The following is a 22,280-nucleotide window of genomic DNA, read 5'->3' on the forward strand; positions in this document are numbered from 1 at the left end:
ACCAATTGTTCAAGCAATCAACCAACTAACCACTTAATAATTCAACTCATGCAGTTGATAAGTTGATTGATTATTGATGGACTAACAATGATTGATTATCAGTGATGTTCATATTTACCTGAGCTTCTGCTTCTTCACTCAGGGCCTTGACGAGAGAATCCAGCTTCTCGTTCAGCAGCGAACACTGGCACAGACACACACACACACACACACACACACACACACACACACACACACACTTGTATTATGGTTTGTGTTAAACAACACAACTATTCAACCTCCTGTGATGACGAGGCAGCATTTTGAGCAAAAACAAACTATTTTTCTCCTATTTTTTTCCACCTCTTTATTCGTCATGTTCAGCCTTCAAATGCCTTTGAAGAGTCAAACATTTGAAAACATGGACGGCTGCAGGCAAGAGACGGGTGATGTGTCCTGTTTCACTCTGCTGTTATCAACACACACACACACCTACACACACCTACACACACCCAGCAGCCACTGTTACACAAGCTCTTACATAAAAACACACACAGCAGCAGCAGCAGCAGCAGCAGCGTTTACCTTCTTTGCCATGGCGTCGGCCTCCTCCTTGTTCTCCGTGGCTCTCTCGTAAGCCTTCCCGACCTCTGCCACGAAATCGTTCACCGTCCCACACAAGAACCTGACGCGGCAGAAGAAGAAGAAGATGAAGATGATGATGATGATGATGATGATGTGGTTAAAAGAAAGTCCACAATTTGGCGATTCACCGGCAAATACTGTTGAACATCTGCCTTCGATTATTAATGTCTTACTGAACCTTCTGTGATAGAGACCTAGAAATCGTTTACTGTTGTAAATGAGACGCTACGGTGGCCAGTAGGGCGCTTTCCTTCCTTCAGTTCCTGCCCCCCCGGTACTTACTTGGCAGAGGAAATGACATCAGTGTGTTTGTCCGAGTCCAGGATCTTGGCGAGGTGCGAGGCCACGGAGTCTGCGTACTGAGTGATGTGAACCTGACGGACACAAAAAGATTTATGAGATTTTACATTTAGAGACAATTAAATTTACTTTGAAACGACCAATGCACCAAAACTGCATCAGTTTAATCATCTAAGGCCATAGTCTGACTAAGGCCATAGTCCGACTAAGGCCATAGTCTGACTAAGGCCATAGTCTGACTAAGACCATAGTCTGACGAAGGCCATAGTCTGACTAAGGCCATAGTCTGACTAAGGCCATAGTCTGACTAAGGCCATTGTCTGACTAAGACCATAGTCTGACTAAGGCCATAGTCTGACTAAGACCATAGACCGACTAAGGCCATAGTCTGACTAAGGCCATTGTCTGACTAAGACCATAGTCTGACTAAGGCCATTGTCTGACTAAGACCATAGTCTGACTAAGGCCATAGTCTGACTAAGACCATTATCTGACTAAGGCCATAGTCTGACTAAGGCCATTGTCTGACTAAGACCATAGTCTGACTAAGGCCATTGTCTGACTAAGACCATAGTCTGACTAAGGCCATAGTCTGACTAAGACCATTATCTGACTAAGGCCATAGTCTGACTAAGATGAGTAGAAAATCTATTTTCTGGCCGTGTACATAGATGGCGCTGTATCTCTCTATAAGCTCGTGAATAAGTTTCCTGTCACAGCCAAGTCCGACTCACAGTCCGATTCAGTGGATACATGCAGGAGTAATCGGACTATGAATCCCACTGCCCAGGTATCTTAGTCTGACTAAGATTAGCTCAATTTTAGTCAGACTAATGCGTTTACGTGACGTTAGGAAAACCAAATTATTCTCTTAGTCTGACTTAAATTGGACTTTTAACATACATGTGTAAACGCACAGAGTATCTGGATCGACAGATTATCTAAAAAAATACACTACCGTTCAAAAGTTTGGTCTCACACTTTTTTTGTTGTGTTTTCCATTAAAACTCACACTTTTATTCATCAAAAGAGTTGCAAAATGAATAGAAAATATAGTTAAGACGTTGACAAGATGAGAAATAATGATATTTATTCCAAATAAAACTGTTTACAGCTGTGCTAACATCATAGCACAAGGGTTTTCAAGGGTTTTCTAATCACCTTCTAACGTCATTAGCAAACACAATGTACCATTAGAACACTGTAAATGGGCCTCTATACACCTATGTACATATTCCATTAAAAACCAGACGTTTGCAGCTAGAATAGTCGTTTACCACATTAACAATGTATAGAGTGTGTTTATGATTCGTTTAATGTTATATTCATTGAAAAAAAAAGTGCTTTTCCTTCAAAAAAAAGGACGTTTCTAAGTGAGCCCAAAACTTTTGAACGGTAGTGTATTTGCATATCCTCACAAACAAAAACGTCAATTTTAATAAACAGCTCAGAGAACATGAAAGGTTCACCTGCAGAGGAGAGTCCAGGCCGTCGTCGTCCTTCATCACCAACTGCGTGTGTTTGTTTGTGGCGGGAACCTCGTACGTCATCACGCTCCACCTGGAAACACAAACACCAGGCAGCAGGAGAACATGAGTCGTCTCCGCGTCCTGTTATGGAGGACGACTGAATCGTTGGCTCGATTTTGGGCAGAATCGAGTTTCAGTTTCCCCGGAAAATGTCTTCCAGGGTTTAAACAAACTATTTATTCAGCGCGGTTCTTTGACGTACACACAAAGACGATAAAGAGTCTTATCATTTCACTGAAACACACTCTCGTCTCCCTGCTCTTACCGGTCCAGCATTTTGGTGGTGGCTCTTTCCAGCTTCTCCAGGATCTGCAGCAGCTGAGCGTCGTCGTCGCAGAGTCCTCCCCAGCCCAGAACCCGGGCCAGGTCGTTCCCGGTGCCCAGAGGCAGAACGCCCAGCTGACACTGCAGAGACCAGGGCGGAAAAAAACCCACTGTTTTACACTTGATTTTAACTCATTATTAACTCAAGTTTGTTTGTTTGTTTGTTTGTTTAACCAGAGGTGGCCGAGCTTTTCTTGGGGAATGAGCTCCGACTTAACCTGTGATTAAAAACCATCATAAAAACTCTTTATATGTATATATGTATATGTATATGTATATGTATATGTATATGTATATGTATATGTATATATGTATGTATATACAGTATATATACGTATATGTATGTATATATATGTATATATATATAAACACACATAAATACATATATATACACACATATACATATATGTATATACAGTATATACATACATATATGTATATACAGTATATACATATATATACACATATACATATATATGTATATACTGTATATACATATATGTTTATACAGTATATACATATATATACACATATACATATATATATATACACATATATGTACATATATATATGTATACATATATATGAGTACACACGTATATGTATATATATACACACATATATATACACACACATATATATATATACAAATTTATATATGTACATATATACGTATATTTACATACATATATATGTATATGTATATATAAATACACATGTATATGTATATATATATATATATACAGACATACACACACATATATACATACACACATATGTATATATATATAAACACACATTTATACATATATATATATACACACATATATACATATATATATATACACACACATTTATACATATATATACACACACACACACACACAAACATATATTTTTTCCATGTGCTCATAAGTGCTATATAAATAAAGCAGAACTGGATTGGGAACAATTTAAATTTGCCGTATTGTATTGTTTTAATAAGCCTGTGTGTGTTTTTCTGGGTGTGTTGTTCCTTTAAGCTCCTGCAGGTTTCACTCATGCTTTCATTTTACTTATATGTTTTTGTTATGTAATAACAACTCATGAAAAAGTAACTTTCATTACACAATGGAACAAAAAAATTATTCATGATGAATACTTGAGTGTATAAATCGATTACAGGGACCTGCACTTGAACGTTACTCGTCACGTCTGTCCAATCTACACGCCAACGATCGCAGAATCTGACGGACGTGAAAACAACAGAGCAGCTGGAGCCCTGAGACTGTTGCACAGAGCTGTACATCACTGTTATATCATCATCCTCCTCCTCCTCCTCCTCTTCATTATTGCTCTCACCTGTTTGTGGAGGTTGAGTTTATCGAGTTCTGAAAGCACCCAGCCCACGCTGCCATCTCCTCCACACACCAGGATACGGAACGTCACGAACTTCTGGAAAAGCCGAAGGCTGAGAGAGACAGAGAGACAGAGAGAGAGTGAGTGAGAAGTAAATCCATGTGCTCATTTCTTTAAATAGGACGTCGTGTCGAGAGAAAACCAGAGTCGCACCCGAGCTCCGGTCCTCCGTTCATCAGGTCGAAGACCTGCGCCGGGTTGAGAAGCTGCTTGAACTTGCGCAGGAACTTCACGCCCTGGTTGTCGCCACTTTTGGAGTTGACGAGTACGAGGAGAGGACTGGAGCAGGACGCCGAGGTGGCCTTCCAGAAGCCTGAGGCGAGAGGGGGTGGGGGGGGATGGAAAGGGAGAGGGTTTACTCCTTTAAAGTTCCCCTATTGTGCAAAATCCACTTTTTAATCTTTTAGTACTTATATTTGGGACTCAGGGGACCATACCAGTCCCCAAAATACAAAGACTCGAATACGAAAAAACAAGACTCAGTCATGTTTTAGTGGTTCCACTTTGTGTAAGTATAGGCGATAAAACACGCGATGTTTACACCTCCCGACCAAGTGACGACAGTGCGGACATTTCACCGTGAATGTTGGCACCCCGCCAGGCAGAGTACTTCACAGAGTACTTCAACAAAGCTCCACAGTAGCTCCTCCTTGTCCCTGTGAAATACGAGACTGCAGGCGAGGGAGGAAGAGCGGCTGCACAGCGGAGCACAGTGTTTTACACAAACTTCTAGCCTCAGAGGACTTGTGTGTCCAGTGGATATATTTTATTTAGGAAAAAAATGTTCACAAGCTTCACAAGCCACTTTGTTGTTGATCGTGTGTGTCAATTCCTATGCTGGAGGGACACCTTGAACGCACCAGTTACGTGCCTGCGGTTAGCGAGTGGCGCGTGTGGATCGGCGATATGAGGAGCACGCGTTTGAAAGCACTGCAGAAAGATGTAGATGTTGTCCTACATTTCTTCTCAACCAAAGGCTGCCTTTCTGTCGTGTTTCCACGTTCTCGTCCTCGTGTTGTTGATCCACACACGTCACTTTCAGCCGCAGTTACACTGGTGCGTTCAGGGTCTTTTCTAGCATGGGAATTTACATACACGCCGCTTGGCGCATTAATCGTTTTCCTTCGATTTTAATGTTTCTGTGATCGCGAGAAGCCAAAATCGTGGTCACTCTATGCATTACGGTGAAACGCAGTAACAACGGGTAAACGGACATTACTATGGGGTATATGGAGCGGGGGTTGTGACGACGGTGCATGACAATAGGTGATAAGTGGCGACACTCCCCTGGAAGCAGTGGATGTGTGTTTACCTGGGTCTCATTCACATGTAAATGACCAGGCACAAAACCGAGCGTTTTGAAAAAGGCTGTTTTGGCAGAGTTATTGAACTGCTATTGTGCTTATGATATTTTGACTAAAGCATGACACATGCTAATGTTCATTAGGGCACCAGGACCTAGTTTAACTTGGGTTAATAGGGTGTAATATGGGACCTTTAAACCTGAAAAAATCATTGTTGGATCATTGTATATACAGATGACATCAATGTGTTCTGCTAAAATTTCCAAATTTTGGAACAAATGTTGTATTTTCAAAATTTGGAACAACATAGTAATAACAATATATTACTGTTAAAAAAGTGACCATGTGTTTATATTGTATCATGTAAAACAGTTGTGTAACAGTGTGTCACGCTCACTGCAGTTCAAAGAACGTGAACTTTGAACCTGCTGTACATGTATATCTCTTTAAGACTGTGTGTTCTTGTATTTGTTGCCTCTTTAGGACCTTTTTTTTTTTTCAATAAACACCTACCGTGTCAGGACCAGAAGTCCTCATGGAGCCCAAAAACCTGGTCCTAACGAGGCAGGACCTCATTTTTGACGAATTGGCAATTGGCTTTTAGGGTTTTTTTAGGTTTAGGTTGAGGGTTATTGGATTTAAGGCCATCTGTGAGGACATTTTGCCAGGTCCTCAACTCTAAAGGGCTATTTTGAGGGTTAACACTTGGTTTGAGGCGGGGGTGTCAAACGTATGGCCCGGGGGCCAGAACTGGCCCGCCAGAGGGTCCAATCCAGCCCACAGGTTAAATCTTCTAAAATGACAATATCAAACACAATATTTTTCACTTCCAGATGCCTGTGACTAAATGTTTGTGCCTTTAAAGATCCGGTGTGATGTGTAAATTGTACATTTAGGCATAATATTGTTGAAATTGCACTAATATTAACTTCATACTTCATTAAATAAAAATAAATATTCAGAGTTCTTGTTGTTCATAGATTATTATGCTATTATTATAATGGTCCGGCCCACTTGAGATCAAGTATGTGGCCGCTGAAGAACAATGAGTTTAAGGGTTATATGTGACGGTAAAGGTAAGCGTAAGTGGAAAGGGAAGTGGGCTTGAAGGGTTGCTAGTTTGAATCCCCACTGGGCCAACAACACCCACTGCTCCACTGCTAATTCTAGGAAGGTTTCCTAAATGTTAAATGCAGAGGGAGGGGAAACTCCCGACGGGGATTAATTAAGTAGCAAATATTTAATTATTAATTAAATGCATTTATGCCTAAGAGTGTCCCCGGTGAGCGTGCTGTACAAACACGTGTGTTTGCGTAAGAGGTGTCTCACCGTCTGAGTCGATGCTGTTGAGTACAGTGGGAGGGATGATTGACACTCGACATTGACCCAAGGGACACACCTTCCCCATTTGTTCTTTACAGCTGTTATGGACCTGGAATTACACACACACACACACACACACACACACAGAAAGGTTATTATATCCCTCTGAAACCCACCAAAATGTCAGTTCTGTAACCTTTACAAATAACACTACATGTGTTCTAAAATACAGCACATGAGAACATATGGAAGTAAATTCAGTTTATTCATGTTTTTTTTTATTTTATTCATGCTGTAGCGTTTTTTAATATTTTTGTGTTTTCTTCATGTTGTAGCGTTTTTAATATTTCTTTGTTTTCTTAATGTTGTAGCGTTTTCTTAATGTTGTAGCGTTTTCTTCATGTTGTAGCGTTTTCTTCATGTAGCGTTTTTAATAATTCTATGTTTTCTTAATGTTATAGCGTTTTCATCATGTTGTAGCGTTTTCTTCATGTTGTAGCGTTTCTTCATGTTGTAGCGTTTCCTTTATGTTGTAGCGTTTTTTTTTCTTAATTTCTGTTTTCTTCATGCTGTAGCGTTTTTTAATATTTCTGTGTTTTCTTCATGTTGTAGCGTTTTCTTCATGTTGTAGCGTTTTTAATATGTCTTTGTTTTCTTAATGTTGTAGCGTTTTCTTAATGTTGTAGCGTTTTCTTCATGTTGTAGCGTTTTCTTCATGTAGCGTTTTTAATTATTCTATGTTTTCTTAATGTTATAGCGTTTTCATCATGTTGTAGCGTTTTCTTCATGTTGTAGGGTTTTTTCATGTTGTAGCGTTTTCTTCATGTTGTAGCGTTTCCTTCATGTTGTAACATTTTCTTCATGTTGTAGCGTTTTCTTCATGTTGTAGCGTTTCCTTTATGTTGTAGCGTTTTCTTCATGTTGTAGTGTTTTCTTCATGTTGTAGCGTTTTCTTCATGTTGTAGCATTTTCTTAATGTTGTAGCGTTTTCTTCATGTTGTAGCGTTTTCTTCATGTTGTAGCGTTTCCTTCATGTTGTAGCATTTTCTTCATGTTGTAGCATTTTCTTAATGTTGTAGCGTTTTATCCATGTTGTAGGGTTTTCTTCATGTTGTAGTGTTTCCTTAATGGTGTAGCGTTTTCTTTGTTGTAGCTTCATGTTGTAGTGTTTTCTTAATGTTGTAGTGTTTTCTTAATGTTGTAGCGTTTTCTTCATGTTGTAGCGTTTTCTTCATGTTGTAGGGTTTACTTCATGTTGTAGTGTTTCCTTAATGGTGTAGCGTTTTCTTTCTTCATGTTGTAGTGTTTCCTTAATGGTGTAGCGTTTTCTTTGTTGTAGCGTTTTTTTCTTTTAATTTCTGTGTTTTTAATGTTGTAGCGTTTTCTTCATGTTGTAGCGTTTTTTAAAATTTCTGTGTTTTCTTCATGTTGCAGCGTTTTCTTCACGGTGTAACGTTTTTTGTTTTTTTTTCTTAATGTTGTAGCTTTTTTTCTTCATGCAGCGTTTTCTCATTATTTCTGTTTTCTAAATGTTTTTATTTTCTTATATGTTGTAGCGTTTGGCACCGCAGGGCCACCGTACTCGGGCATTATCCTGGACTCTCAACCTTTGAGTGTCACAATTCCTTCGACCTTTTCTCGTGTCAGATCTGAGCCGACGTCTCACGTAAATATCAACATTGATTTGACAGGGAAAATAACAAACACATAAATAAATAAACAAATGAATAAATAAACTGGCTGTCACTTACGATAGCTTTGCACCAGAGGCAGCGCCAGTCCTGCAGCCGCCGCACGCTGCCGCAGTTCTTGTCACAGACGACACACTTAGCGCTGACCGGCAGGTTTCCCTCCAGCCACTGGTGCGGCATCGACACCTGGGAACAAACAAATTGTTATTTTTCTGTCCTAGACTTTGCTAAGTATGACGTTTTTAAATGCTCAGAAAAAAACCAAAAACGTCATCTTTACCCCATCCTCGTCCTCGATGATGTCATTTCCTATGGAGGCCAGCGTGGTCCATTTGCAGTTGTTGGTGGCGCGAACTGCGCAGCGTTTATGGGCCTTGAATTTACAAACTGAGGAGGACAAACACATATATTTCTATTATTAAAACTATTATTTATTGTTTATTGATTGTTTTTTAGCTGCTGTTTGTCCGTATGACGTCCCTGACACATGGCTAACCCTAATCCTTGTTGTTATTATTGTTTCTTTGAGAAATAAAGGGATTACAAAAAACGTTGATGTATCAAAAACAATGATTTGTTGTAAATTACTCCAAATTATTCCAATTTAACAAAAAATGTATTGAACGGTATCAACATTTTTCCCCCTCAATTTGCTGTTATTCAACTTTTTTGCATTTATTTATTCCAATTATAGCCAAATTAGGACAATTCATGATGAATTATTCGGATTTATCTCCAAATTTTCAAATATCATCAATCAATTTTCCACATTTTCCACATTTATCAACATATATATTCCGTGGCAAACACAGCAGGAGATCCCAGAAATATCATTTTTGTCTTTGGCTGCAAGGAAAAAATGGAAATACACTCGTCTAAGAAACATCTTATCAGAGAGGTGTGAGGAAATTGCTTTTCATTTCAAAGGTCGCTGAGTCAAATCCTGCCGCTCCTTTTTACAGAGACGCTATAAACCTACTTTCAGTCTCACCTTTCGCTCTGAACGACTTTCTACGGAGAGTCTCCGAGTTTCTAAGACTGCTGCTTAAAAACATTGGGCGTCAATAAAAAAAACGATCGCGCGGCGGGGGTTTTGCGTACCTTCGCAGGACAGGCCGTGGGAGGTGACGCCCGGCAGAGCTTCTCTGCAGACGTTGCAGAAGGTCGGGCGGGCGTGCGAGCAGGCGTACCAGTTGTGCATCCCGGAGAAATGCTCCATGTTGAACTGGCTCGCCTGAAGAAGAAGAGGAAGATGAAGAAGAAGACGACAACATCAGACCTCCATGTTCAACACAAAGAACAATAATGACAATAGTGTTACATCAAAATAAGTCCCCCCCTGGAGGACGGGGCGGTGCCACGCTGTGCCAAAACAGCCACAGGAAACACGAGGATACAAGGAGGAAAAAAACGACATCAGCAGCCATTTTAAACTCCCGTGGCCTCGGGAGAGACGGAGTTTAGACCGCTGGGATCAAAGATACCTTCGCTACGAAGACGACGAGAACAGGACTGTGGTGTCGAAGGAAAACGACCGCGTCGCCCACGAATGTTTAGAAGCGCATTATCAGCTCTAAAGTATAAAGATTTATCCGGTGGAGAAGCTTCATCCATCTCCTGAGCCTTTAAGTCAGGGGTGACAAACTCATTTTCAGCATAACGGTGACCCTCAAAGGGCCTGATGTAACCGTCATACAGGATAAATGTCACCAAATATAATGTAAAAATAAAGGTAAATACTCCGTAACATATCACTAAATAACTTTCTGTATTTATTACTTATTCAATTTCACTCATAGCTTGATGCATACACAACGATGCACTCCGATCTCGTGGCGGTGCAGTCACTTTAAGGGTAACGCAATCGCCATGCATTGTGGGAAAAAGTAGTTTATGGTCAACGCACGACTTAAAGCAGCACAGACCTATTTTAACACAGATTTTTAAGACCATTTAATCACTCGCGGGGCCACATAAAATGACGTGGCGGGCCACATCTGGGCCCCCGGGCCTCGAGTTTGACACGTGTGCTTTAAGTTCTCCGACTTTAAAACTGCATTAGCGCGGGAAAAGCTGCGTTTTTTTTTTTTACAGTCGACATCCGTCCGTTCGCAAAAGATCCGAGAACGTAAAACAAAAAACAAGAATCAATGTAGACGTGGAAGACAAAAGTAAAGAGTGTTTACGTTAAATAATACATTGAAGCGGAAGGAAAAATGTTCAAGGAAATAAATGAAGCTAGCTTTGAATCGTCAATTTTGACGTAAAAAAAAATAGACCTCACCTCGTACGTTTCCCACTTCTGCACGGACTTGAGAGCCGTGATCCAGTCCTCCATTTCCTTCCTGCTCTCCGCGCACAGCATGAGTTTGCGAAAAGGCGTGATCACCTGCGCAAAAAGAGGAAAAAAAACAAAAATACGGGGTTGAAGTCCGAGCGCTGAAGTGGTAACGTTTAAAAAAAAAGGAGCAAATCTACAGCCAAACATAGTTTTTATGGTCGTACAAACGGGGTGATGCTAACATGGTGGTTGAGAATCGGGATTAGCATGCTAACATTAGCATGCTAACATGGCCTAGTTCTTGCTCGCTCGAGTTTTTACAGCATCAAATAACCAATTATTTACACATGGGTGTGATCAGAACTACCTAAAATGACAAAAAAATCAGTTTTGAAATACTGCTATCAGCCAGCAGGGGGGCGACCAACTCGGTTTAGCTTAATTTTTGCGTTTAAGCCGCGGCATAAGTGGTGGTAACTGATTAAAAACGTGTATTTTATGTTAAAGAATTAACTAATTCACTGACAGATACCAAACAAATATATAATACATATTTTATATATCTTATAAAAGCTTTATTTATTGGTACGATTTTGTTCAGCGACAACTCAGTTACCGCTAATGACTTTACTTTTATTTTAAGCGAATTGAATATGCTTCCATAAGACAATTATCAGACATATTTTAGAGGTTATTATTCACCGTGAAGCTGTTGTTGATGTTCTTGGTGCTCGTCTCGGCCACGCTAGCGTCGGACAGGTCGACCTCGTCAAAAATCAGAGACTAAAGAGGCGGAAAGAGACGTCGTTTTACATGAATGTTTACATCACATTCATCACACCGACTGTTACATCATGGATAAGGACTCTATACCTTGCAGTCTTTGGCGTAGTAGAGGGTCCTCCCTCGCAGTTTGAAGTACCTCCTCTTCCATCTCTGGAACGAGCTGGTCTGCTTCAGCAGGATTCCCTCCTTCACACTTTTCTGTTGCGAGACAAAAGACAGGAGGGGGAGACAGACGTTGAGACGTCAGTTCTGGAGAGTGTCACCAGGATTTGTTGTTGTTTTTGTCAGACGAGCGACAGAGACATCGAGGTGTCGACTCAATCTGTCACGCCACGAGGAAACACTGAGTTTAACAACTCTGCTAAAGTCAAGGCGGACGGAAATATTTACCCGCCCACAATACTTGCTGTGACTTTCAGCCACACTGATGGATCATGGAAATGATGCATTTGCACTTTGACAGTGAGCTGACTTTCTTCAAAAAAAAAAGTGTCTCGGAATGACTTGAAATTTACCATCATAAGAGTCGGCATCGCCCTGAACAAGGAACTGTTGAAAATATTTGCAAACCTCTTAAGGAATAATTTTAGTGAATTTTTGAAAATCAGGAAATGATCCATTTGCCCTGATGCACTTTGACAGTGAGCTGACTTTTCTTCAAAAAAACAAAAAGTATCTCGGAATGACTTGAAATTTACCATCATAATAGTCGCCATCGCCCTGAACAAGGATCAGTTGAAAATATTTGCAAATCTCTAAAGGAATAATTTTAATGAATTTTTGAAATTCAGGAAATGATCCATTTGCCCTGATGCACTTTTACAGTGAGCTGACTTTCTTAAAAAAAAAAAAAAAAAAAAAGTATCTCAGAATGACTTGAAATTTACCATCATAATAGTCGCCATCGCCCTGAACAAGGATCAGTTGAAAATATTTGCAAACCTCTTTAGGAATAATTTTAATGAATTTTTGAAATTCAGGAAATTTGTTTGACCTGATGCACTTTGACAGTGAGCTGACTTTCTTCAAAAAAACGAAAAGTATCTCGGAATGACTTGAAATTTACCATCATAATAGTCGCCATCGCCCTGAACAAGGATCAGTTGAAAATATTCGCAAAACTCTTAAGGAATAATTTTAATGAATTTTTGAAAATCAGGAAATGATCCATTTGCCCTGATGCACTTTGACAGTGAACTGACTTTCTTCACAAAAACAAAAAGTATCTCGGAATGACTTGAAATTTACCATCATAATAGTCGGCATCACCCTGAACAAGGAACTGTTGAAAATATTTGCAAATCTCTAACAGAATAATTTTAATGAATTTTTGAAATTCAGGAAATGATCCATTTGCCCTGATGCACTTTGACAGTGAGCTGAATTTCTTCAAAAAAACAAAAAGTATCTCGGAATGACTTGAAATTTACCATCACAATAGTCGGCATCGCCCTGAACAAGGATCTGTTGAAAATATTTGCAAACCTCTTAAGGAATAATTTTAATGAATTTTTGAAATTCAGGAAATGATCCATTTGCCCTGATGCACTTTGACAGTGAGCTGACTTTCTTAAAAAAAAAAAAAAAAAGTATCTCAGAATGACTTGAAATTTACCATCATAATAGTCCCCATCGCCCTGAACAAGGATCAGTTGAAAATATTTGCAAACCTCTTTAGGAATAATTTTAGGGAATTTTTGAAAATCAGGAAATGTGTTTGCCCTGATGCACTTTGACAGTGAGCTGACTTTCTTAAAAAAAAAAAAAAAAAAAAAGTATCTCAGAATGACTTGAAATTTACCATCATAATAGTCCCCATCGCCCTGAACAAGGATCAGTTGAAAATATTTGCAAACCTCTTTAGGAATAATTTAAGGGAATCTTTGAAAATCAGGAAATTTGTTTGCCCTGATGCACTTTGACAGTGAGCTGACTTTCGTCAAAAAAACGAAAAGTATCTCGGAATGACTTGAAAAATCTTCTTCAGCTCCCACTTTAGGAATACATACTGCCTACGGGCACTGCACAAGTGTATATAATGTAAAGTACAGATTTTGTACTTAAGTACAGTAACAAAGTATTTGTACTTCTTAGACTACATTACTACACTCTGGTAGAAAGTGATTTCCATGTAGGAAGCACGTCTCCACTGTCCATTATCTCCACGCGACATGTAATGAGGTAATGTCTTATTTAGCATTTGTGAAGCAATCATGATGATGATGATGATTCACCAGGAAAAGTCATGCAGTCATCTGTGGCTATATGGAAACATTCACACGTTCATAACACCTCACTTCACCTGCTCTGCTCAGAGTCTTTGTAGTTTTCATGTTATCTCGTCTAGAAAACTGATTTATTTTCCTTAAACAAAAGATGTAAGTCATGTATAAGGGTCCCAGTACAGATCCATGTGGAACGCCTAATTATGCATTATTTATATAAAGCTATTTATGTGACAGTATTTACTCAAAAACAGTAAAACCGGAGCTAAAATGAGCTTCACACAGAAGTCAAGTGTGGAATAATAAAATTAGATGTTTATGCTAGATATGGAAATATTCTTAAAAAGGAACATTTCAAGATTAAATCTGGGTCTCCAGCTGCAACCGGCAACGTACATACTGGAACGATGTTATTATTATTTTCAGGATATATTTAAAGGTTTCGAACGCCAAAATAACATTTAGCCACTATGTAGCATGATGCTAGCTTAACTAGCTTAAAAAAAAGAAGAGGCAAATTGGTTTAGCGTTTGAATTTTTCTTTTTAGCATATCTTTTTAATTTTTTCATGCATATTGTTCAAAATTTGCTAGGTTGTGTATTTTTGGGTGCTTTAAAAAATTTTCATGTGAATTTTTTTTTTAGTCCATTCTAAACAACTGTGACAAAAATACTCACGTTAACACACCTTTGCACCAAAGTGTGCTCATTGAAACCCATTCAAATCACTATTTTTGATCCTGCTCAAATATAAAGTAAAAAAAATGAATCATCTAATTTTTTCACATCATTTGAAGCAAAAGGCTTTAAATGTGTGCTCTGACACATTTCCATCAAGATTACGTAATTTTTCTTTCTTTGGCACATGGAGAAAAAAACTGCTTTTTCTGATCGAGGGCACTTTTTTTACACCTGGAAATGCGTCTCATCAGCAGCACGAGTCATCGTCTCAGTCTGTGGTTTGTCGACGTCATCGCTGACTCAGCTCGCACAACCTGCACCGCCGCTCAGAGTCAGAGCTCCGGGCAAAGGTAAACTGTGTCATGCAAACATGTGTGCAAACACTTGCAGCGAGGAATTTAAGCCACGAGTTCAGAGCTGCAACCAACGAAAGTACTTTGGTGTTGGATTATTTAGTCATTAAGCATTGATTAATACTTTGCTCAAATGACTCGTTTTGTCCACAGAGTAAAACGAATCAGTTTTAATGTTTTCTTTGTCAAATGGAGCAAATAATCCAGAAAAATAATCACATTTAAGAAGCAGAAAAAAAAAAATCTGAAACGTGATTTCGTTAAAAAAGTCGGATGAATTTTTATTCATCTTGTTTTTACTGTAAAATCAGTTGGAATCAACAAAATGGTGCGAAATTAACACGTTATAAGCTGCGGAAATAACAAATTACTTCATGTCTGTTTCCTCTGCTGTCATTTTAGCGACGTGTGAATTTTTCCGAAAAACGCGACGTCAAAAAAATACGACAAAAAACAACAACACAAAACAAAAATTCCTATTTGTGCTGGTGATTTGCACTTCAGGGCCACCGTAGTCACTCAAAGCAGCAAAACAACATGGCCGACAGAGTCAAATATCAAAAGCTTTGGTTACATTTTAAACCAAAACAGTGAAAGCGGTAAATCCTTTGTGTTTCCTGCCTCCTGCTTCATTCTTTGAATAAATGTGCTTTTATTTTAAATAAATATTGTATTGCCTCATTGTGTGAAAAAGAAAGAAAGAGAAGAAGAAGAATCGATGGTGGAAGAAAATAAATAAAGAAATAAAGAAAGAAGGTGATGTTATGGATCATTAGTCAGAGAGAAGAACATTTTTACTGTGACACAACAACAAAACAGGTCAAATAACAAATGAAGACAAGGGTTAAAGGTCTGGACAGATAACGGAGACAGGGAGCTCCTCGAGTCGACCAATCAGGCGCTCTTATCCCGCGGTCGCCGTGGAAACGCAAGCCGTCAGTCAAGAAGCTAATCAGGGTGTTTTTGTTTGAAAACAAGAGGCTAATGACATAGCAACAACAGGCGACAATAACCGAAGGACAAACTGGTCATTATAGGACACACACACACACACACACACACACACACACACACACACACACAAACAGTGCTACACCAGAGGGTTGTTGGTTCAAATCCAATGCTAACACCCGGCTAGGCTAGTTTGCTCGCGGTATATTCAACGTTCAATGCTATTACTCGTCAAATATTCGAATGTTTTTAAACTCCAGCGAACGTTAGCTGTTTAGCTAACGGGAGGAGCCTACGTGATGCATTCAAAGACCCTGGTAAATGACATCACTGCAGTAAAAAACACATTTGTAAAAACTGGTGTATATAATATATAGTATATTATACATATATCTATATATATATATATATATTTCATTTAAAACAAACTGTGTCAAGGTCAGGTTGTGCAGCAGCAGCAGTTCACAGAAGCAGCTCACGACGCTTTTGTTCCCAGACGACTCAGTGTGTTCATCAGAGCACGACTAATGACATCACAACACACACACACACACACACACACACACACACACAGGAGCTGCATTAACACACATATTTACTCATGTGAAAAACACACACAGACAAAACAGAGACACACACACAGACAATGCGAGTCACTCTGGATCACAAACTGGATTTTTGTCCGACGTCCATTCATTCATTCATTCATGTCATCCATCCATCATACTCACCTCTATCATCCATCCAATTCATGTCAATTTGTTCTTTCATTTATTAAATCCATCAAACTGATGTTCATCCATTCATTCATTCATCCATTCATTCATATTAACAACCCATCCATTGTTTTAACGTTGAGCAGCAATCATCCATCCAATTCATGCCAATTTATTCATCCATCCATTATTTCCATATTGATTAATTTAAGGTTCATTCATTCATTCATTCATTCATTCATTCATTCATTATATCAACCATCCATCCATCTGAACATCCATCCATCATTTGTCCAGCATTTTGGCCTCGACTGATCCATTTAATATTCATCCATTCATCCATCCAACCATTTAATGCTCGTTCACTCATTCATTTTTCTGACCGCCCTTCCACCATATTCATCATCTATCATTCATCCTCCATCTAATTAATGCAAACTTGTTCAATCATTCATTCATTCTATCAATCAATCACCCATTCATCCTATTCACATCCAAAAAGAACTTGATTCATTCACAGTCGCAGTAAACAAACAAACAAACAAACAAACAAACGCCGCACGTGTGAATGATCACATGGAAAAATGGCCGAAACCTGTCAAACGAGTCAAAAAGGCAAATAAAAGCAAAACAAAGACTTGGAGGAAAAACAAATATTGACAAAGGCACATTTATGATTATTACTATTATTATTATGAAGTATTTGCACCACATGGAAACACCACCTGTGCTTCATCACGACTAAAAACCAACCATTACATTCAGAATAAAACCATTCAATTGCTGTAAAGATGTAAATAAACAACCATTTAAGGCTAAATAACTGAATAAACCTTTAAAACCTAAATAGAACTTAAACTAGAGGGTGATGATGCCAATAAATAACCGTTAAAACCTCAACATGTGCTTCACAGAGACTAAAATCAACCATTCAATTCCATTCAATTGCTGTAAAGACGTAAATAAACGACCAGTAAAGGCTAAATAACTGAGCCAAAAGTACAAATAAACCTTTAAAACCAACAAATAACCATTAAAACCTCAACATGTGCTTCACAAAGACTAAAAAATCCACCATTCAATTCCGTTCAATTGCTGTAAAGACGTAAATAAACAAATAAAACTGGAGCCAAAAAAGTAGAAAAATAAACCATTAAAACTTTAAAGTGTCTCTGGTCACAGGACGTCAACGTCCGAGACGTCAGAGTGAAAATAGTGACACAAAAAAAACTACCGTTGAAAGAAGAATTAAACCATGAAAAATGTGTGGATTTAACCACAGGAGCATGCCGTGACCTTTGACCTTTGACCTTTGACCCCACACACACACACACACACACACACACACACAGACCTCTTCCTCCACAGGACTCTCCAGTATCTTCTTCCTGTGACTGGCCTCCAGGTGATCGTCCAGACTGAGCTGACCATCGTCCCCCTGACCTCCTCCTCCTCCTCCTCCTCCACAGTGGAACAACAGCGGTGCCATGCAGCAGCCGTCGGTCCGACACAAGCCCAGCATTGGCCACGCGCCGATGACCTCACTTCCTGTGGTCGCTTGGTTCAAAAAAAGTCTCTGTCTTTGGTTCTTTCTTCTTCTTCTTCTTCTGGTGTCGTTTGGTTAAGTTATTCTTCTTCTATGACTTTAAAGACGTCCAATCTTCTTCTTCTTCTTCTTCAGGGTGAACTTTTTCTTCCACCTCAGCTCCTTCCACACCGGCTGCTCCTCAAACAATGCAAAGTCCTACTTCCTCCCTGTCAAACTTCCTTTGTGACGAAGCCACGCCCCCACAGGTGCACTCTGGGACACGCCTCCTCTGTGTGTGTGTGTGTGTGTGTGTGTGTGTGTGGAGATAAGGTGGAGCGTGTAAATGTAAATGAGCAGTTCACCTCAGGTGTGGTGTTCATGTCGTGGGTTTCCTGTTAGAACAAGCCCATTTCCTCCAGGCTAAATATAAAAGTGGAAGAACCTGTCGGACTGCACACACACACACACACACACACACACACACACACACACACACACACACACACACACACACACGTGCTGCCATTCTTTCCAGGACTCTATATTCACTCCCATTCATTCATTTGGACAGCCTGGAAAAAAAAAACAATAATTGCAATTTAAAATCTCCAATTTCTGCCAAATTTCACCTCGATATTTCACTAATTGTTTCATCTGCATCAGATCCCGATGAAACTTGGTATCCTGGTAGAGCGTCCGACACGATGCACACACGGCAAATTTCGTTCAAATCCGACGACTTCCGACCGAGATACAATAAAAAGAATTTAGAGTTTTGCCCATTGAAAGAGAGTGGGATTTGTTGACATTTTGATTTGCTTTTGTGACGTCATCAGTGGGTAGATTTGAACCAAAATTGAATGAGGGCATACGTGAGTGATCGCCGAGCCACGGTGAAAAATTCAGACTGATCCGACAAAGAAATGCACACAGGAAGTTGCCCAAAACAGGAAGTCAGATCATAAAAAATCATCCAAATAATATATATATATATATATATAAATAAATATATATATATATATATATATATATATATTTATTTATTTTTATTTGTTTAAATACATTTTTACCTGACAACAAACAGCAGCTGTTTATTGATGGATTGGTGGAAACTGACACTTTTAGGTGCTTTTTGTTGTTGTTGTTTTAAATCAAAACTCATGAAAACACACACACACACACACACACACACACACACACACAGTCAGTGTCACCAACACTGGGCGCAGTTGCTGCTTTTGTCCAGCAGATGGCAGACTGAGAGAAGAGAGTGGAGGTGATGGAATACAAGAGTGACAAAGTGAAGTATGAAAGAGTATAATACTCACATATGTATATGTATTTTATATGTGTATATATATACACAATACATATACATATACTGTATATGTATATGCACATGACACATACACATGAATATATATATATGTATATATATATATATATATATAAATATATATAAATATATTATATAATAAGAACAATAGTAAGTGGTGAAAAATGGCTCAGTGGCGCCCCCCAAAGGTGAAACCCGGCAGGACAAGGCCCAAACCAAGTTGCACCAAATTTCACAAAACTTGGTGAAAACGTGTCACAGCCCGAGACGAACAAAAACCTCTATAGGGACCATGGACGTAAATCAACAGGGAGTCGGCCATTTTGAATTTGGCGACCATCTTTGCCCCGTTTCGTAAATGAACAAACGTTATCAGTATAGCTGGTTATTTAATCTTAAACTATTATTTTCAAATTTTATTTATGAGTTTGTTGTCGTTGACATAAAATGTCAGACGACGGCCACTTCCTGTACAGGTTCACAACAAAAAAAACTAAGCTAAAATCACTGTCAACCTGTAGTTTACTGTAAGCTCCACCCACCCGGCACTGAGAGGCGCACGAAACAAGCGCAAGAACAACTGAAAAGTATCATTTGCACATAATGGCCCGAGTGACTCAGGTCTGCTGTCGTTAATCACACACACACGCACACGCACACGCACATGCACACGCACACACACACGCACACACACACGCACACTTTCTCTTTCGCTTTCCTGACATTTTAACTTGGAACGCGTGCAGAGGCATGCGGCGGGGGGTTGCCATGGCAACATCACCGGCTTTCACCATCAACCTTCAAGGAAGACACACACACACACACACACACACACACACACACACACACACCCCCCCCCACACACACACACACACACTACAGACACATGATATATATACATATATATATATATTAAAAAGAGTGAATTTATCATTGTTTTCACCTCACTTCTCTTAATGAAACAGGAAGTTAACAAAGCTTCCTGTGCGTGTGTGTGTGTGCGCGTGTGCGTGTGTGTGTGTGTGTGCACGTGTGCGTCTCCGCTGTCCTTGACAAACTTGTTATGCAAGAAACGGCCAAGTAACACAGCGAGATGCATAATTTGAAATAGGAACTGTTTGCCTCATCTGACATGTTTAAACACAACGTCTGACCACACACACACACGCACACACACACACACACACACACACACGCACACACACACACACACGCACACACACACTGAGGAGTCAGAACAAGGCGTGGGAGGACTTTGCACCATGGCGACCACATCCTGTCTCATGTACCTTCGTGCGTTTATTAATAGACACACACACACACACACACACACACACACACACAGCAGTGACATGTGTAAAAACAGCCAGAGACAGTCTGATGACACCCTGTCATCCTTTAGATGGACAGATGGATAGAGACACACACACACACAGACACACACACATTCTTGTACATCGTTCTTCGTGAGGACACCGATTGCCAAGTTCACATTTATGTGGTTATGTTTAAAATAGCAGCATTAAGCGTTTCCATGACGACTGACCGGAAAAAGACCAATGTGACGGGAGTCCATGCACCCGTTTACCAGTTAGCTCCGTTAGCTCCTTTGGTGCCGTTAGCGCGACTACAGTCGAATGAAACGCTAACGCTGCGTTATGCGTTAACTTGCGTAATGCGTTAACGTTGAGCTATGCGTTAAAGTTGCACTATGCGTTAGCGTTGTGTTAATGTTCCGACGTGTTAACGTTGCGTTATGCGTTGCGTTATGCGTTAACATTGCGCTAATGTTGCGTTATGCGTTAACATTGCGCTAACGTTGCGTTATGCGTTAACATTGCGCTAACGTTGCGTTATGCGTTTACATTGCGTTATGCGTTAGCGTTGCGTTATGTGTTAACGTTGCATTAACGTTCCGATATGTGTTAACGTTGCGTTATACGATAACGTTGCGTTATGCGATAACGTTGCGTTATGCGTTAACGTTGCGTAATGCGTTAAAGTTGTGTTATGTGTTAACATTGCGTTATGCGTTAACGTTGCGTAATGCGATAATGTTGCGTTATGCGTTAGCGTTGCGTTATGCGTTATTCGTTAACGTTGAGCTATGCGTTAACGTAGAGCTATGCGCTAAAGTTGCGCTATGCGTTAGAGTTGCATTAACGTTCCGATATGTGTTAACGTTGCGCTATGCGTTAACATTGCACGAGCGTTGCGTTAACGTTGCGTTATGCATTAACGTTGCGTTATGCATTAACGTTGCGTTATGCATTAACGTTGCGATATGCGTTAGCGTTGCGTTATGTGTCAACGTTGCATTTACGTTCCGATATGCGTTAACATTGCACTAACTGAAATATCCCGTTTGTTCACAAGGACGCATAATCTGTGTGTGTGTGTGTGTGTGTGTGTGTGTGTGTGTGTGTGTGTGTGTGTGTGTGTGTGTGTGTGTGTGTGTGTGTGTGTGTGTGTGTGTGTGTGTGTGTGTGTGTGTTTAGGGATTATGCAGCATCAGAGACAGATTTTGTCCATATGCTTCCTACACACACACACACACACACAGTGTCTGGTGGTCAAGGTGGAAGAATCTATCTAACGAGCAGAGGGGTGATTAGAGAACGCGTCGTCGTCGTCGTCGTCGTCCGTTATCGACTTGCGATGTTCGTCACGTGCAGCGGTCGCACAAACGAAGAGTGTGTGTGTGAGTCAGCGGACGAGGAAGAAGGGAAGAAGGAGGCGAGGAAAGGAAACGAGGAAGAGGAGGCAACGCGCGTAACAATGTCTCACATTTAAGACGTTAAAATAAAACGGTCAAGGTCATGAATTACAACTCACACACACACACACACACACACACACACACACACACAATAAGTAAACAAAAATGGAGGATAACTCTCTCTCTCACACAGAGTCGTTGTCATGGGAGA

At 39.9% G+C, this 22,280-nt stretch overlaps 1 protein-coding gene across 1 annotated transcript in view; it reads right to left on the minus strand.

Moving 5' to 3' along the window:
* LOC310944973 (diacylglycerol kinase delta) overlaps nucleotides 1-22,280 on the minus strand; it is a gene marked incomplete at both ends in the record, with an annotated part of 70,652 nt that overhangs the window by 21,064 nt on the left and 27,308 nt on the right. The window contains 14 exons of the mRNA XM_083910843.1: nucleotides 119-184; nucleotides 565-664; nucleotides 907-998; nucleotides 2,394-2,484; nucleotides 2,719-2,858; nucleotides 4,119-4,227; nucleotides 4,329-4,488; nucleotides 6,809-6,911; nucleotides 8,554-8,679; nucleotides 8,774-8,880; nucleotides 9,595-9,727; nucleotides 10,778-10,882; nucleotides 11,477-11,557; nucleotides 11,648-11,758. Coding sequence (XP_083766969.1) covers nucleotides 119-184; nucleotides 565-664; nucleotides 907-998; nucleotides 2,394-2,484; nucleotides 2,719-2,858; nucleotides 4,119-4,227; nucleotides 4,329-4,488; nucleotides 6,809-6,911; nucleotides 8,554-8,679; nucleotides 8,774-8,880; nucleotides 9,595-9,727; nucleotides 10,778-10,882; nucleotides 11,477-11,557; nucleotides 11,648-11,758 — 1,524 coding nt within the window. The remainder of the gene's footprint in view (nucleotides 1-118; nucleotides 185-564; nucleotides 665-906; nucleotides 999-2,393; nucleotides 2,485-2,718; nucleotides 2,859-4,118; nucleotides 4,228-4,328; nucleotides 4,489-6,808; nucleotides 6,912-8,553; nucleotides 8,680-8,773; nucleotides 8,881-9,594; nucleotides 9,728-10,777; nucleotides 10,883-11,476; nucleotides 11,558-11,647; nucleotides 11,759-22,280) is intronic.

Source organism: Microchirus variegatus (genome assembly GCF_963457635.1).
Source record: "Microchirus variegatus genome assembly, chromosome: 2".
Lineage (NCBI taxonomy): Eukaryota > Metazoa > Chordata > Actinopteri > Pleuronectiformes > Soleidae > Microchirus > Microchirus variegatus.